At 55.8% G+C, this 17,452-nt stretch overlaps 2 protein-coding genes across 6 annotated transcripts in view; one reads left to right on the top strand and one right to left on the bottom strand.

The window, feature by feature from the left end:
- GLB1L2 (galactosidase beta 1 like 2) overlaps positions 1–9,766 on the top strand; it is a 45,773-nt gene extending 36,007 nt beyond the window's left edge. The window contains exons 9-20 of one of the 2 annotated variants that reach the window (XM_063635693.1): positions 1,362–1,446; positions 2,727–2,864; positions 3,771–3,851; positions 4,263–4,369; positions 4,893–5,033; positions 5,308–5,379; positions 5,625–5,703; positions 7,509–7,596; positions 7,915–8,026; positions 8,418–8,534; positions 8,787–8,869; positions 9,082–9,766. In XM_063635693.1, coding sequence (XP_063491763.1) covers positions 1,362–1,446; positions 2,727–2,864; positions 3,771–3,851; positions 4,263–4,369; positions 4,893–5,033; positions 5,308–5,379; positions 5,625–5,703; positions 7,509–7,596; positions 7,915–8,026; positions 8,418–8,534; positions 8,787–8,869; positions 9,082–9,118 — 1,140 coding nt within the window. In that variant the 3' untranslated portion in view covers positions 9,119–9,766. Of the gene's footprint in view, positions 1–1,361; positions 1,447–2,726; positions 2,865–3,770; positions 3,852–4,262; positions 4,370–4,892; positions 5,034–5,307; positions 5,380–5,624; positions 5,704–7,508; positions 7,597–7,914; positions 8,027–8,417; positions 8,535–8,786 lie in introns of both variants that reach the window. The other variant, XM_063635694.1, reaches the window with a different exon arrangement.
- Positions 9,767–11,886: 2,120 nt separating this feature from the next.
- Positions 11,887–17,452, bottom strand: part of B3GAT1 (beta-1,3-glucuronyltransferase 1) — a 33,298-nt gene continuing 27,732 nt past the window's right edge. For all 4 annotated transcript variants that reach the window (XM_055273850.2, XM_055273852.2, XM_055273851.2 and 1 more), the window contains 3 exons: positions 16,088–16,384; positions 15,300–15,400; positions 11,887–14,116 (listed from right to left, as the gene is read on the bottom strand). In XM_055273850.2, coding sequence (XP_055129825.1) covers positions 15,314–15,400; positions 16,088–16,384 — 384 coding nt within the window. In that variant the 3' untranslated portion in view covers positions 11,887–14,116; positions 15,300–15,313. The remainder of the gene's footprint in view (positions 14,117–15,299; positions 15,401–16,087; positions 16,385–17,452) is intronic.

Below are 17,452 nucleotides of genomic sequence, written 5' to 3' on the forward strand. Positions count from 1 at the left end.
ATGGACAGAGCTATGCAAGTGTTTCTTGAGCACCTCCTACCTGCCAGGGACAGTGTGCAAAGGGTGTTATGTGCACTCTCTCATTTAATTCTCCCAATAGTCATATGAGCCAGTGAAGGAGACAGCTGTAGAGTGTATAAGGCACCCTGTAAGTAGTGGCTTGGGAACTGCAGCACAGTCTCACTGCAGAGCCCCAGCTCTTAGCCAGCTGTGCAGTGCAGTGGCCTGGCCCATGGGTGGACACCCACCTCCTCAGCTCTGGTACCCCCAAGCCAACAACCTTGCTTCTGGCATGGGAGAGTTCTGACTTGAGAGACTTTGAATCTGCTTCTCCCTTTTTGGTGATTTAAACGTGGTGTGGCATGTCTCCTTCTTGGAAGGGAGGTGGCTTGTAAAGAAAACCAGCCACCAGTCCTGCTAGAACAATTCTTGTAACTACTTTGGCTTTAACCTGGGTATGGCTGGTACCTTCTACTCAATGGACTGTAAGTTTGTCCCATCCCCCTGGATCAGATTTTGTTGCTGTGTATGCGGTATCCCTCTAAACATAAGGCTGTCACTGACCTAGAGATACTTGACAAGCTGTCACTGAATGAGTGAGGAAGGCTCGCTCACACAGAGCCTGAAATACTAGCGTGTTAGTCTTTACACCTGCCCCAGGCGCTCTGGGCTTCTGCAAACATGGCAGAGTGGAGCATGGTCCCAGGAATGATCTTGGCCTCCTTGGGGCAGTCCTATGCCAAAGTCAGGATTCAGAAAGAAGATTTAAGATTTGTTGAGTGGCCCAGCCAGGGTATAAATCCAAACTGTCCGTGCAGAACCTGCACCATGAATAGCTGCGCTATAAGACCCTGATTTTCTGGTTCAGAAAACGCTGCAAACTGCTGTTTAAACTGAGTTGGACCTTGAAGAAGGCCCACTCTGCAGCGTCTGATTATTCTGCTAATGGAGCCAGCACCTGGGGGGTCTGGGTCCACAGCATCCCTCTCAGATATGGAGTTGTCCTGGGTAGAACATCCCCCTTCCCTGGCAGAGGACAGGCAAAGCTTGGCTTGATCCAGAACCAGTGTCTTCTTGCTAACACATATGCAACATTAAAACCATCAGGGTTTGCTGTATCGACTTTGGGAGCTTTATCTGCTCTATACCTGCAGGTGTGGAGTCCACATGTGGCAGGAGAACTGGTGTGCAGGCGAATTTGGCCCTCACCTATGCCCCACCTCCAAAGACCTCTAAGGCAGTGGGTATGCAGCCAGGGAAGAGTAGAGAGGGCAGAGATCCTGGGGCTCCCGTCCACGAAGGGCTTCCCTCTTTTTTGTCTGGCCAGCCTGCTTGTCTAACTCTCATTTTGTGGTGTCCAGGGGACTCAGCCCAAGATGGTGATGGAGTACTGGACGGGGTGGTTTGACTCGTGGGGAGGCCCTCACAATATCTTGGATTCTTCTGGTGAGTGCTTGCAGTTACTACATCCAGCATGTGTGCTACTTAAGAAGTGAGGATGAGTTTCAGTCACCTGCTAACTAATGTAAGTCAGCCATAGGGGGTGCAAGGCTGCTGGGATTATCTGTGTGCAGAACTTGGCTCTGGATATTCCTGAGCCATTTTTCTTGACACTTTGATGAATGAGAGGGCTTTTAACATTGCTTGTTCGTGTTTTTGTAATTAGAAGGGTAATGCATGCCTATTGCAAACATCCAGAAAATACAGAAAAAGTATAGAGAAGAAATAAAATTCCCAGAGCCCAGATAAAACATTTGGATGTATACCATGCAGGCAGTTCTCTATGTATCTCTGACAGCTGTATACGCACACACAGATAGAGACAGATGCAGTCACACTCTGCTGCATGTCACCTGCTTGTGCCAGTTAATGCACATACGGACAGCTTTCTGCATGACCAAATACAGATTTACATGACCGTTTTTGAGAATGTGAAGAGCCCCATTCTAAACCACGCTTTGTGGACACAGTCCCTGGGGTTGTTTCTGGTGGTTCTGTTACGCGCATGCCATCTCGGTGGGCATCCCGGAGCCTGCGCTCTGCGCACCTGGCTTTCCCTGTCATGAGCGGCACAGCTGCTCCTCAGCACCGTGTAGATGCGCATGCTCACCGCTAAGCCCCCGAAAGACGGCAGCTTCAACCGCCGCTGAACGGGTGCACCCATTTCCCACAGACTCAGCAACATTGAGTATTAAAATCACTTTCAGTGTTCGTCTACTCAGTACATCATTGTTTAGTCTGCCTTTCTTTGATTTATATTAATAAAATATATATTTATTAACCATTTGTTTTTCTCCTTTGCTATGATCTTGTTATGTCATGGTTCATTTCCTAACAAAGGTAGAAGAGGGGAGGTGTCAGAGTTTTCTCTCTAAGCATGCATCCCGTCTTTGTGCATTTGATGCACCTGGTCAGGCAGACTCACACGGAGACTGTGCTGGCTGGAAGGCCATGGCTGACCTGGGCTGCAGGTGGTCCACATGGAGCCCAGAGACTTGACCAGGATTTACAGACAACTGGAGGCTCGAGCTCTGGGGCCGTGATTCTGGCCCACACTTTCTCCTCCACCCCTAATCTTCTGTGATTGGGGTTTTAGTGAGAGCTAGAAGGACAGTGTGACAAAGTTGGCCTTGAGGTGGGACTGGGAAAGAGGAGAGTCGTGAAGGGACCGGCTCATCTCAGACTTTAACTCACTCTGCACATCCCCTTTCTCCCTCCTCTGGCAGAGGTTTTAAAAACCGTGTCTGCCATTGTGGACGCCGGCTCCTCCATCAACCTCTACATGTTCCACGGAGGCACCAACTTTGGTTTCATGAATGGAGCCATGCACTTCCATGACTACAAGTCAGATGTCACCAGCTACGGCAAGTATTCGTCAGCACTGCTCTCCCTGGTCTGCCCTGCATGGGCGTGGCTGGGGCTTGCTATGGAGAGGCCCTCAGGGTCAACTTCTGGCACCTTCAGTATCTTTGGCAATAGAGTACCTGGAGAAGGTAGGGGCTTCGCCTGGAGGGTCATGTTACACTCCCAAAGGAGGGAAGCCTCAAGGCAGGTGGTGTGCCTGTGAGCTGGTCACTCTGCAGAGAGGCCTCTTTGGCAGAGGTTGGCCAGAGGAAGTGGAAGGAGACCGCCCTAGGGGCACAGGGAGGGACGGCAGCCTCCCCTCCCTGCCCAGGCCCTTGAGGAGGTGTAATCCTGCCTCCTTTAGGTTGAGAGTCTCAGAAAGTAGAAATTACACCTGCAGCTAGAAATTTAGGACCATGCTGTGATCATGGACAGTTTGTGTTTTTTTGAATTTGTGAGAGAGTATCACTCTGTCACCCAGGCTGGAGTGCAGTAGTGTGATCATAGCTCACTGCAGCCTCAAATACCTGGGCTCAAGTGATCCTCCTGCTTCGGCCTCCTGAGTAGCTGGGACTACAGGTGTGCACCCCACCCCTGGCTAATTTTTAAAATTTTTTGTAGAGGTGGGGTCTCACTATGTTGCCCAGGCTGGTCTGGAACTCCTGGCCTCAAGAGATCTTCCTGCCTTGGCCTCCCAAAGTGCTGGGATTGCAGGTGTGAGCCGCTGCACCCGGCCTCATGGACAGTTGTTGTAGTTGCATGGCCTTTCATGTTTACAGCATTTCGACTGAATTCAAAAGTGTCTTGCCTCCCCAATGGCTGAGATGAAGACCTGCGGCCCTTCCGAGCTTCTCCCTGTTCTTCGTGCTGCCACTTGTGCTGTGCTGGGGACGGGAATGACCATGACAGGGCCCGGTGTCTTGCAGACTATGACGCTGTGCTGACAGAAGCCGGAGATTACACGGCCAAGTACATGAAGCTTCGAGACTTCTTCGGCTCCATCTCAGGTACCCAGCAGACAGCAGACTCAAGTTCCAACTCAGGCCCTCGCTTCTGCTCTCAGACCCCTAAAGAGTTACTTCCTGACTGTCCCACCTCGACCCCGGTTGATCTGTGTGCAAAAATGTCCTAGACAAGGACAGGGAGGTGTGTGAGGCTGTTTCCGTCTTGCCGGCTTCACCTGTTACAGATGTTAAGGCTCCTTATCTCCCATGGAGGACGGGAGAACGCCCCTGGCTTTCCCCCAGGCCTGGCCTTCCTCCCCTGGCCTCAGCAGGTACTGAGAGCTGGCCTGTTGTTCCTCTTGGTGTTGGGACGCGGGAGCACATTGGGTCTGTGGATGGGAGCCGGGTGGGGAGGACAAGCAGGCAGTGACATTTGGGTCCGTTGGGGATGACCCTGTTTTCTGTGTGTTGCAGGCATCCCTCTCCCTCCCCCACCTGACCTTCTTCCCAAGATGTCATATGAGCCCATAACGCCAGTCTTGTACCTGTCTCTGTGGGACGCCCTCAAGTACATGGGGGAGGTGAGTGCTGGGGGCAATCGTCGGGGCAGCACGGCCTGGAACCCCTCCAGACAGGGGTGTGGGGGGAGGCAGGCCAGCGCCTGGTGGCTCTGGGGTCTGCTCTCCGGCCTTGGAGCTCAGAGGGACGAGGACAAACTCATGCTGGAGTGTGAAAGGGGAGAAACAAAGTCTCTGAGGAACAGCAGGTGGCCCCGTGGGCCTTTCCTTCCTCCAGCCTCAGAGAGGAGAGTGAGGGGCAGAGGAACAGGCTGTCCCCTCCCCACGAAGGGGGTGCCTCCTCCAGTGGACTGAGGCTGTGATGTGTGTCCCCTGCCTGCGGACTGCTCTCTGCTGGTGCACACCCGTTTGTCCCACCCCTCTTCCCCGTCACCCTGGAGAGTTGTATGTTTAGTGCAATGAGAAGTCAAAACAGAAAACACCCGCCAAACCTCCGCTTCCACCCCAGTGCCAGCCCCCAGGCAGAGTCTGTCTGTGACCCCGCTCCTCCTCAGCCTGCCCGCCCCTCCATCTCTTCTGTACGCAGCCGATCAAGTCTGAAAAGCCCATCAACATGGAGAACCTGCCGGTCAGTGGGGGAAATGGGCAGTCCTTCGGGTACATCCTCTATGAGACCAGCATCACCTCGTCTGGCATCCTCAGTGGCCACGTGCATGATCGGGGGCAGGTAGGAGCTTCTCTTCTAAATTCCCGTGACTTTCTGGTGAGCAGCTCTGCAGCAGGCGTCTCATGCCCTCCCCTGAGAATCAGCTATTACCAGTGTGTGAAAATGGCCCCTTCTGAGTCAACTCTGTGAGCCTTCGTGGGGGCATCATGTCTGCTCTGCCCACTGGCCCCTCATCTGCCCACAGGCACGCAGCGCTGCCCTTCGTGTCCTAGTGGAGGCCCCGCTTACCCTCCTCCTGTTGGTCATGGATGTTCCTGTCTGTTCCCTTTGGCAGGTGTTTGTGAACACAGTATCCATAGGATTCTTGGACTACAAGACAACGAAGATCACTGTCCCCCTGTTCCAGGTTCGTTGTTTTTGGGAGCTGGGTGACAGCCCCCGCTGCTTCGAGGAAGTTTGGGGGGAGTCACTGAGGAAGACCTGGGAGACCCGTGGCTCCTCACCCACAAGCTGTAGGTGGAGAGGGCGAGCATGGCTTTCTGCCCAGCTGGGATGTGCACTCCCATCCTCAGAGCGTAGGGAAGAACTGGGGTCCACAAGCAAATTCTGAGGGGCAGCTGTGGCCTTCTGACAGCCCCGTGTTCCCGGCAGGGTTACACCGTGCTGAGGATCTTGGTGGAGAATCGTGGGCGAGTGAACTATGGGGAGAATATTGATGACCAGCGCAAAGGTGGGTCCCAGAATGTGTGGGAAGGAGAGTGACCGTGCTGGACACTAGGTGGCTACTGCTTCTCTATGCTAGCAGGCCTCTTGCAGGGAGGTGGAGGCTGGGTTGTCCCAAACATGAGGCCAGTTCTGAGCGGGCCAGAGAAGCTCCACTGGGCTGTGGCCCCCGTCCCGTTAGCACTGCACGTGTGCGTCGTCTGCGTGCTCGTGATAAACGCTGTGAACACTGAGCTGGCCTCTTGTCTCCCCTGGGCTGCAGTCGGCTTCTGCAAGGATGTCTGCTTGGGGGACGGCAGTGAGGAGCAATGAATGGGATTTCCAGGGATCCAAGGAAAGGCACCTGCCTTCTTGGGCCTCCACACACTGAATTTCTCTTCTTGATCCATCTTGGGAAACCCACAGCTTATCTCAGATGTCGGGGGAGGAGGATGCGGGACATACAGCAAACAAAACACCTCTTGACAGCGCACCCCTCTGGGAATAGGCTGCCAGTTTGCTTTATGTTTCCTGGCCTACTAAATCTTTTATGCTTTAATTTAGCCCTTTCTTTTTTTTTTTGAGACGGAGTCTCGCTCTTTCACCCAGGCTGGACTGCAGTGGCGCTATCTCAGCTCACTGCAAGCTCCACCTCCCGGGTTCATGCCATTCTCCTGCCTCAGCCTCCCGAGTAGCTGGGACCACAGGCGCCCGCCACCGCGCCCGAATTTAGCCCTTCCTTTTAAAAAAAAATCTAGCTAAATGTGGGTGGTTTCAGGTGTTATAAAAAAAGAACTCAGAAAAAAATGAATGCGACTGTGGTGAGCAACACTGGTGACCTCCCAGCTCTCTCATGGTGTCTGCGTTTGTAATGGAGGAAACTTGAAGGACTCTTACTGGTCCACATTTCATCCGAGAGCCGTCTGGTAGCCTTCCAGGAAAGCAACACTGGGGCCTGGATGCTGGGGATCAGGGCCTTTCTAGATGGGCCTCAAGAGCAGCATCTAGCACCACCCAGGTCCACACTCCTTTACCCTAAACAGCTCCCTCTCTGGGTCTGTCCTCACTTCCGTTGTTCTCCTGGGAGTTGGAAGGAGCACTAGCCTGACCATTGTTCCTAACTTTGCTTCCCTGAGCCCTTGTTGAGGGTCCCCTGGGCCCCATACTGTGGAGTCCTGTCCTCTAGATCACAGTTCAATGTCTGTAAGTCACAGACCTCCCTTGAGAAATGTGTGTGCCCACATACACCTGCACCTGCCATTTCAAAGTCTGTAGGCCCCTCGAAGCCTCTCCACAGTCCCCGGCCTCCAACTTCCCAAGCTAGCCACTCAGCAGCTCTGCAATCTGAGACTGGCAGGGCTGGCCCAGCCCTGGGACACTGATGAGTGGCTCCTCAAGGGGACACAGCTCTTCCCTGTTGGATGCCCGAGGGAGTGTGCCATCTGCTCACAGTCCAAACACTCCTAATGCACAGCTTTAACCCGAGGTGGCAGAGATGACTCTGGCTGAGTTATTAGGTCTGTGAAACTGGCCCTGCAGCTAGGCCGGAACCCTCTCGGTCATCTGGAACTTCCTTTGGAGAGAGGCCAGAGGCTGTTCTCGCCCTGTAACGCCTCAGCTCTATGTCCTTCCCATGGCAAATCTTAGGGTCTTCCTCCTTCCCATCCCCCATAGAGTTGCTAGGGAGCCTTGCTTGCAGGCGAACAGCTTCTCAGGGAGCGTACACTTCAGCACCCCTCACCCCAGCTTCCCAGAGCTTCCCCTCGTGGCCCTGGCCCAGCCAACTCGGCCCCTGCCTTTGGGCTACCCACGTGTCCTGCCTCCCTTCCACAGGCTTAATTGGAAATCTCTATCTGAATGATTCACCCCTGAAAAAATTCAGAATCTACAGCCTGGATATGAAGAAGAGCTTCTTTCAGAGGTGGGTCCCTGCCCAGCACCAGCGCGTGCACTCACAAGTACGGTGCTGTGCGGCGGGGCCCTGGGGTCCTGGTGCACCATAGCCTGGCCCGCACCCAGGTGTGAATGTCCCCAGGGGTCAGATCGGCTGGCCGAGGTGAGGGGTGGCACCTGCACTAGAAGCCACATTTGCAGACCAGGAATTCCCAGCATCCTACCGTGCCGCCATTCTGTGTCCTGGTTAAGAGGTGGGGGGCCTTGGATGGGGAATTAGCTGCAGGACTGGGACCAGATCTGAGGAAGGGCCTCCTCCCTCTCCTGCCCTGTGTTCTGTCCTTAGGTTCGGCCTGGACAAATGGAGTTCCCTCCCAGAAACGCCCACATTGCCTGCTTTCTTCTTGGGTAGCTTGTCCATCAGCTCCACCCCTTGTGACACCTTTCTGAAGCTGGAGGTTGGTAACGCCCTTTTCCCTGCCACTTTCTCCCACCTCCCTCCCGCCTTGGCTCTGAGCCAAAGCTGCATGAGCTTGGTGAGAGCCGTTGGTGGCTTCTGTGCCCAGAGGGTCTGAGAGGGCCACTGGGGCCTCCCTGGGCCAGAGGAGTGGGCTCAGAGCAGAAGAACCACCTCATGCTTCCCACGTGCAGTCTGAGCTTGGGGGCCATGCCTGGGAGGTGTGGCACTAGGGGGACCAGAAATAGAGCATCCCACCTGCTCACCCTCATGGCTGTCCAGACACAGCTCGCTTTGGTCTCCTGGACCTGAGAGAAACACGCATGTATGTCTCCCTCCACTTTTGCTGTGGCTGTAGTGGTAGATGAACACCCTTCCCACTCTGTTTCAAGGGCTGGGAGAAGGGGGTTGTATTCATCAATGGCCAGAACCTTGGACGTTACTGGAACATTGGACCCCAGAAGACGCTCTACCTCCCAGGTCCCTGGTTGAGCAGCGGAATCAACCAGGTGGGAGCTTCCAGCCCCTTCCTGTTCCCCAAGACGCCCTGCCCACCTGCCCCCCAGGGAGCCTTCGGTCAGGGTGGAGGGGCGTGTCAGCGGGTTCTTCCTCCCTCCTCCTCGCTGCGGACAAGTTGTTGGTCCCTGTCCTTTCCAGCCTGGTTCTCAAACCCTTTCCTTCTAACCCTGCCACCTCTCAGCACCTCCCCTGGCTCCAGGACAGACCTCAGCTGCCCTCCCAGCCAGGCCCTCTCTCCACAGGTCATCGTTTTTGAGGAGACGATGGCAGGCCCTGCATTACAGTTCACAGAAACCCCCCACCTGGGCAGGAACCAGTACATTAAGTGAGCGGTGGCGCCCCCTCCTGCTGGAGCCCATGGGAGACTCTGCCGCGTCCTATTGACCTGAAGCCTGGTGGCTGTTGCCCCACCCCACTCACTGCAGCCTCAGGGACTGGGGGCTACAGGCTGCCCCTGCCTTAGCTCAAAACCCTAAGCCTGCAGGGAAAGGTGGGATGGCTGTGGGCCTGGCTTTGTTGATGATACCTTTCCTACAGCCCTGCTCTTGTGCCGAGGCTGTTGGGCTGTCTCTAGGGTGGGAGCAGCTAATCAGATCGCCCAGCCTTTGGCCCTCAGAAAAAGTGCCGAAACGTGCCCCTGCGCCGGACGTCACACGCTGCAAGCATCCGCTGGACTCGGGCGTGCTCTCTGCTGGTTCTTGGGAGGCTTGGCCACATCCTTCATGGCCCCTTTTTATCCCCGAAATCCTGGGTGTGTCACCAGTGTAGAGGGTGGGGACGGGGTGTCTCACCTGAGCTGACTTTGTTCTTCCTTCACAACCTTCTGAGCCTTCTTTGGGATTCTGGAAGGAACTCGGCGTGAGAAACATGTGACTTCCCCTTTCCCTTCCCACTCGCTGCATCCCACAGGGTGACAGGCTGGGCTGGAGGAACAGAAATCCTCAGCCCTGTGTCTTCCCGAGTCAGCGAGTGTCTCTGGTGTTCAGTGAGGAGGACATGTGAGTCCTGGCAGAAGCCATGGCCCACGTCTGCACATCCAGGGAGGAGGGCAGAAGGCCCAGCTCAGCAGCCCCCGCCCCCCGCCCCCACGCCCGAGAAGCAGGGGCGGAGCAGCCCTCCTTCGAGGTGTGTCCACGTCCGAATTTGAGCCTTGTTCTGGGGCCCAACACCTGGCTCGGGCTCACTGTCCTGAGTTGCAGTAAAGCTATAGCGTTGAATCGCAGCCCCTCTGGTGATAGTCTCTGGTCATGTGTGCCACTCTTGCCAGAGGGGAAGGCTGTCTGAGAGCTTGGTTTTCTCGGTCAGGTTCCCACTGGGCCCCACTTGCCGCCTGGGGATCCAGACGGGGACCGTCCCTGGGGTGGGTGGGCCATGATCCTGGCCTCATAACTCCCCTCCTGACCCCGACTTCCCTTCAGATGTCGCTGGATTGGAAGTGCCCTGGAGAAGACAGGTCAAATGCAAATTCATTCTCATGCTGGTGGGCGGGGCTGAGAATCTGCCAGACAGTCAAGGGCGCTACATATGAGTTAACTGCGGGGTTGAGTTATGCTTCACAAACTACATCTGGCATCTACTGCCAAAACCAAATTATCTCCAGTAAGAGTCAGACAGTCAAGTAGCGCACACATCCCCTGCACAGCGAGAGCTCTGGGAGCCCGTGAAGGTGGGCTGGGGGATGGGGAGCCGTGGAGCTCACTGAGGCCGGCAGGCTTGCTGCCCGTGTGTGGCTGCCCAGGGGGTGTGCAGCCCAGCAGCTGAGCCGGGTCAAGGGCTTATTGAATGGAGCTTATTAAAGGGAAGTTTGTGGACAGTGGCTTGGGAACAAGATGGGGCAGAGTCCCTGGTTTTGCCCAAACTCACCAGTTCTTCTGGAACTGCCTTGGAATGGCAAGCATGGGGCTAAGATGTGGATGAGACCCAGGCTACTTGGGTGTGGCCTGAGCCACGTGCAGGGTCTTCTGCCCCACTTTACCTGAGTGTGTGCCTCTGCGAAGCTGTGTATGAGCTGGGTTCTGTCAGAAAGCGATGGAACTGGAATGGAAGCCCCTTGGATCACACTTCCACGCAGACTGAGCAGGACACACTGGTTTCCTAAGGTGAGGTCTTCCTACACCAGCTTCTTATTCTCGCCCTTCTTTTCCGCCAGTTAGTTGCTCAGCTTCTCTATCGAAGTACCTCTTGGCAGAGCTTACTCTCCAGCGTTGACTAAAGATTCTTCCATTATCTTCCACACGGTATGGCCTCATCTAGGTCTCTTTGGAGGATCCCTCTTCATATCCAGCCTCTGAATGCTGGGGGTCTCTGGCCCACTCCTTGGGCTGTTTCTTTCCTCTGTCCACACTCACTGCATAGGGTATCGCCCGTGCACCTGTGGTTTGCAAACAGGTTCGACACCCGCGCCCGCCGATGCTGCCTGCCTCTGAGCTCCAGGTGTGTGGGCCCCTTTTCCTCTGCATGTGTCTAACAGGTACCTGACACAGAGCTCCCTTTCCCCACATTACCCCTCCTGCATGCAGCCCCGTATCTGGAAACGGCAGTGCTGTCCTGTGTCTCGGGCTATTTTGGACCCCTCTCTTTATCTCCCACATCCAACCCAGCAGCAGATCCTCCTGGCTCTGCCTCCTAGACTTGGCCAGAATTTGACTGCTTCTCTCTGCCCCAACCCCATGCCCCCACTCAGCCCACTGCATCTTGGCCTGGATGATTGCAGCAGCCACGTCTCCACCTGCCCTTGCCCTCTCCATTTATCCTCCGTACAGGAGCAGGGCAGTTCTTCTGAGAGATGGATAGATTATGTTAGTCCTCCGTACTGGACCACCTATTGCCTTCTGGTTTCACCTGGTGCCTGGGGACTCCCTTCTCCCATGCCCACCACATCCCTCACTGCTGTTGCCCCCAGCAGCCCCCGCCCAGTCGAGCCAGATGGCCTTCCTGCTGATCTGTGAGCAGGCTGAGCAACACTTGTTCCACCTGGTGGAGAGTTCTTTCTTCTTGGACCCAGGGAGCTGCGTGTCAGAGTGTTGCTGCTTTGCTCAAGTGTCACCTTATCAGGGAGGCCTTTCTGGCCACCCTACAGAGCACTGACCCTTCTCCACTGCTACCTCTGTCTCCCTGACTCAGCCTCATCCTTCATACAACGGATTGCATCTGAAATAACATGCATTCGTTATTGCCTGTCTCCTCACCAGTGGGGTCAGTTCTTTGAAAACGAGAGCCTTGTTTTCTCACTGCTGTGTGTCGGCTCCTAGAATAATGCCTGTTCATAACAGGCACCTGATAAATACTTGTTGGGTAGCTAAATTAATAAATGAGAACAAAATAAGGCAGGGCTGAAGAGGATTAGGACTGTTAAAAACTGTATTTGACTTTTAATTTTGAAAGCAAATTAAATACAGTTAAATTAAAACAGACCAGATGCAGCTGCCTGGGTGCCCCCCTCACCCCAGCCTCTGTTCTTGGAACTCCTAGCCCCTGGCCTCACTCCTGTGTGGTGGGGCTTGCCAGTGAGGGGGCAGGGAACAGACTGGGTTTGGAAAACAATCATCATCATGGACCCATTTCTGATTTATAACAAACTCATTCCCAACAAAGATGAAGGCTGCAGTCCACCAGGGTTATAATTATAAATAAATATACATGCAGCTAAAAGAGGATATTAGGTGAAAACAACTGACCTAGCATCTGCCAAAAGAAGTCCCCATTTTGTTGTTCATTATCAATGTCCTGAAAATGAACCCTGGGTTTTTGGCTAAGAGGCCTCGGACCAGCCAAGCTGACCTTGGCACTCCGCTGGCTTCTGTGAGTGAGACAGTGGAGTGCCCACACATCAGGTCAGCCCTGTGCCCACCTCCTCCCTTCTCTCCCATGCCACCCCACTTGCTTCCAGGCTTGGTTTCTAAAGTGACATCCAGGGTGTAAGAGGCTGGGGAAAACGTCCTGCAAGGTGGCTGAGGGATCTGATTCCATCAGGTGGTCTCATGAATACTGCAGGAGATTAAATCCGTCTCAGAATAGGCAACCAATGCTATATTCTGAAGGTTAGGTCTCTGGACTGAGTCCCACCCACCCACCCACGCGGGAGTGGGTTCTGAATGGCCCTCAGACCTGTCCTGGTGAGTCTTAATGGGGTGGGAGGCCGTTAGTTAAAAAAGAAACACCTCTTCAGTAGGCTGGGGCCCTTTCCTTTTCCTCCAGTTGGGGGAAAATTGTGCTTCCAACTTGCAGGAGAATGAGCCAGATCACCACTAGAGAGCCCGGCCGGGCCTGGGGGAGTCACAGCCCTTTCTAGCGGGCCAGGGAGGCCTGGGGAGGGCAGTAGTTTGAGGCACACTGTTCTTTCTCCAGGGTGGAAAGTGCACAGCTGGACATGAGGTGGGCTAGCTTTGCATGCTCCTGACTTAGGGAGAAGTAACATTTTCTTTCCCTTTTTTGTGTTTAGAATAATTTCCAAAGCAGTGTGCTCAGGCTCAGTGTCCCATCAGCCCCTGCCCCCTTTTCCCCAGCCCCTCTGCTACTCCGGAACCCCTCCTCCTCAGACCAGGGGCAGGGGGGAGTTAGGGAATGGCCTTGACCTCCCTCCTCTCTCCAGGCTGCTGGAGGTCCCACCTTGCCCACCACCCACCGCCTTGCCCACTGCCCACCACGGACTCACTCCACCCTGAGGTCTGTGGCTCTGAAGAGCTGCAAGAAAAGGTGCCTTCCCTCCCCAGTCCAGTCCAGGCGAGGGGCCCAGCAGCCGAGGGGGGCGGTGGGAGGCAGTGTGTGGACAGTGGGGCTGTGGGGTTCTTAGTCCAGGTCAGGCAGTGACCTGTGCTGGCTCTAGAGCCCACCCCTTTGCCAGTGCTGGAGGAGAAGGGGTAAAGGAAGAGGGGCCGGAGGAGGGGACTCTGCTCCCGCCACAGCCTGAGGTACAGGGGGTGCCTATTAGGCCCAGGCTTCCCCCATGCAGGGCTGGGTGCCTGTTGGGATCAAAGACAGCCTTATGCTCTGTAAACATGAACCAGGAGAGCCACAGAGGTATGTCTGATTTGGGGGCAGCTCTCGGGAAGAGCAAGGGCCCAGGAGAGGAGCAGAGCGCTCGTGATGCCCGTGGGCTGCTCTCTGGTCTTCAGAATTTCCTGGCTGGGTGTCCTGTGTGGTCGTGCTGAGCCCAGGGACAGGGAGCCAGGAAAAGCCACATGCTCCACTTGACTGCGGGGTCTTCTCATCTCCCTCCCACCCCACATCACTGCAGGGCCGGTGTGGGCGCCCACTGCACCTGCTCCTGCAGCCCCGTCAGTGCGGGGAGCTCTGGGGAGGCGCGCTGGAGCACCGGCTTGGCTGGTGCTGGACACCCCACCCTGGTCATCAGGTCTCTCGGGTCCTGGTCACGCTGGATGGAGAGAACAACAGGTCTGGGATTTCTGTGCTTAAATTCTCTGTCCTTTGTTCTGGCATCAGGCTGGGCTCTCTCAGAAGCCCCCAGAATAGAAAGGAGGGTGATGGTGATTCCTTAGGAGTCGGCCTTGGAGGGACCGTCAGCCGTGGGGAGAGGATGGAAGGCCAAGAACAGGGTCTGAGGAGGAGGCTCCTGTGAGGGGAGAGGAGGAATGAGTGAGGTGTTGGCTGAGTGTGGGGCCGGGGAGGGAACGGCCAGGCAGGGCCACCAGGACCTCTGCAAAGCCCAGGCCCCCAGGTCCTGTGGGGGCCTTTCTAAGGGGCAGGTGGGGGAGGTGCTTCCAGTGAGGGCAGTGAGGGCAGGAGGCAGAAGTGAGGCTCCGTACAGATGCATTCTAAGTGGCGCTGGCCAAGGTGATTGAGTGACGCCCTGTGGTCCCCTGCGGGCAAGCGGATGCAAACACGATACAGAAGCTGTTGCTTAGCTCCAGGGCAAGGGGACAAATGTCTGTCTCAGGCCTCAACCTCTGTTTGGCATAACCTAGAGTAGGGAGTCAGGAGTACCAGCTGCTTTTAAGAGACAGGATAAGATCACAGAAAAGCCCCTGAAAATGCCTGGCTTTGCCAACCACTCAGCACAATTCACTTGTGCCAGTGTGTCACCTTGGAACATTCATTTAGCTTCGCTCAACATCATTTCTTTGCCTCTGAAGTGTAGGTGGATCCTGTGGCCTACTTCCAGAGAGGGCTTTAAAGACTTGAATAAAAACAGCCACACTGATGAGATTTAAGTGCCATGAACTGTTCTAGGTGCCCTCAGCAACCTACTTCACAGATGAAGAAACCGAGGTCCAGGAAAGTCAAGTCAGGTCAAACAGTGAGGAGCAGGGGTCCTGGGAGCTGAGGTGGGCTCTGGGTCTGTGCTGTCACTCTGTGCTACCTCTCACTGTGACAGCCATGGGCTCATTGCTGTGGAGCAGCGAGTCTGTGAGTCCTCGCCACGGCCACGTGGTGAAGGAATCCACAGAGGAAGAGGCAGACTTGGGGGGACAGACCCTGGCCAGTGAAAGTCTGAATGGCAGTGCCTTGTGGGGTGCAGGCGTCACTGCCAGCAGAACAATCAGCAAGGTGTTTGGAAGGTGACGCCTTCTGAAGAGTCCGGTGGCAGAAGGACCCAGCTGTGTGGGTGAAAGTTAATGCCTGGGGACTTTCAGGTGGCCCAGTGGGAAGGGGACTGTGGTGACGCCCTCCACTCCTGCCCACATCTGCCCTGTCCTCCACAGTGAAAGCCCAAGAGGAAAAGCATGAGACAGTTGATTCGGCCCAACCTGGTGCCACCCTGCCCAGTGTGTGGTCCACCCTCGTCATGCCCATACCTGCATCCTGAGGCTCAGATCTCCACCGAGGGGTCAGTGAAGCCCTTCTTGCCCTCATTCACCAGCACTGGCTTCTCTGTCCGTGTGTGCCACACCAGGATCTGTGTGCCCAGAGATGCAAAACATGATGGGACAGGCCCCTGACCTCTGCTGCCTCCCTGCTCCCTCCCACACTGTGTAAACATTTCTCCTGGCCCTCCTTTTCCTTAGAGAGTTTTTCAATTGTTCCATCAATATTTTCTCAATTGTTTTTTATTTTTTGTGGCTCTAGACTACCCCCTCATTTTTGCTGTTTGTACATGTGATGCCTTCAGAATACCTGCTGGAAATGGGAAGTCTAGAACTACAGAAAAGAGAAGCCCCAAGACTTCCCAAGTATGTGTGTGTGTGCGCGCGTGTGTGCATATGTATGCATGTTCATGTGCATATGTATGTGCATGTCTGTGCATGTTCATGTGCATATGTGTGTGCATGTGTGTGCACCTGCATGTGTGTGTGCACATGTGTGCATGCGTAGGCATGTGTGTGTGCATGAGTGCTCAGTAGAGAGGTCCTGGAGCACAGCTGTTCTGTGGGAGGTTATAACTCCTCGGTGGCCATTGCTCTCCCTTTTCCTGCCTGTCTGCAGTGTCGCTGCCTTGCAGGTGACAAACTGCCCCTTCCTGGGAGGGGGTTTCAGAAAGCCCAGGCTATTTCGAGGCCTCTGTTTCCTTCTCCCGGTCTGTAGGGAGGGTCTGGATGTACTTGCGACATTGTATCACAGCTGTCAGTTCTGCGGAGGGTCTCACCTTGGTGCAGTTGGCTGCCTTGGGCTCCAGGTCGTTGAGGGTGACAAGTTCTCGAAGGAGGCTGCTTTCCTGGTAGCCTCCCTTCACACCTCGCAGCTTGAAGTAGGCCTGGCTTCGCTGCAGAATGAGCCGCAGGTTGACGGCAAATCCAGCCATGTCTATTGCAAATGGCCGGTGGGGGTCAAACACCGTCTTCCAGCCGACCACCTTCCCTGCCCCGTTCACCCGTGGGGCCTCGTACCGCAGGCCACCCACGAAGGCGACGGGCCACACGGACACCCTCCTGGTGCTGCGCATCTACAAGTGGGGGGTCCAGAGTCAGGGCGCCGGCACTGCAGATGAGGACGGACGCGCGTGCCCATGGGGGGCACATCCTTCAGCGACCTCTATGCCCCTGGCCAGCCGAGGCCACCCGGGGGGTCCAGTACAGCCCCGCCCCCAGGGCCCATCCCATGGGTCGGGCACCTGACAAGAACCTGCCCTGGGCTGCCGGCGAGACCTGACCTCTCAGACGGCCTGGTCTTCACCTTTTCAACATGCCCTGCTGCTGTTTTCTCCCTTGTGTAAAACCTTTCAGTCTCCCCACTTTAGACTGTGAAATGACTCTGCTTCTCCTCCAGACTAACACAGCCCATATCCTCAGGCAAGCTCAAACTATTCCACCTAAGAGGTTTCTGGTAGTCACGTGGAATGACCTACCCGCAGACCCATTCAGAGGACACCTCTAGGGCCAGGAATATAGTTGGGGCTCCAGAGCCAGCTGCCTTCCCCCTAACTTGTGGGGGATGCTTCAGCCCGCAGTTCCATCCCTTTCCCTGGCTCTCTGCTGCCTGCCCCGCTCCCAGCCCGGCACCTCTTCCCGGTTTTCCCCCGCGCGTGCCTCCACACCCACGACCCCCTCCTCGGGAAGCCCCTCCACTCCCCGCAGCCGGAGGCCCCACTGCTCACTGTGGGCCTCCCTCACCTCCTCCCTCCCCGCTGCTCACTGTGAGCCTCCCTCACCTCCCCCCTCACCTCCTCCTTCCCGGCTGCTCACTGTGGGCCTCCCTCACCTCCTCCCTCACCTCCTCCCTCACCTCCTCCCTCCCGGCTGCTCACTGTGGACCTCCCTCACCTCCTCCCTCACCTCCTCCCTCACCTCCTCCCTCACCTCCTCCCTCACCTCCTCCCTCCCCGCTGCTCACTGTGGACCTCCCTCACCTCCTCCCTCACCTCCTCCCTCACCTCCTCCCTCACCTCCTCCCTCACCGCTGCTCACTGTGGGCCTCCCTCACCTCCTCCCTCACCTCCTCCCTCACCTCCTCCCTCACCTCCTCCCTCACCGCTGCTCACTGTGGGCCTCCCTCACCTCCTCCCTCACCTCCT

Source organism: Symphalangus syndactylus, chromosome 3, assembly GCF_028878055.3.
Source record: "Symphalangus syndactylus isolate Jambi chromosome 3, NHGRI_mSymSyn1-v2.1_pri, whole genome shotgun sequence".
Taxonomy (NCBI): domain Eukaryota; kingdom Metazoa; phylum Chordata; class Mammalia; order Primates; family Hylobatidae; genus Symphalangus; species Symphalangus syndactylus.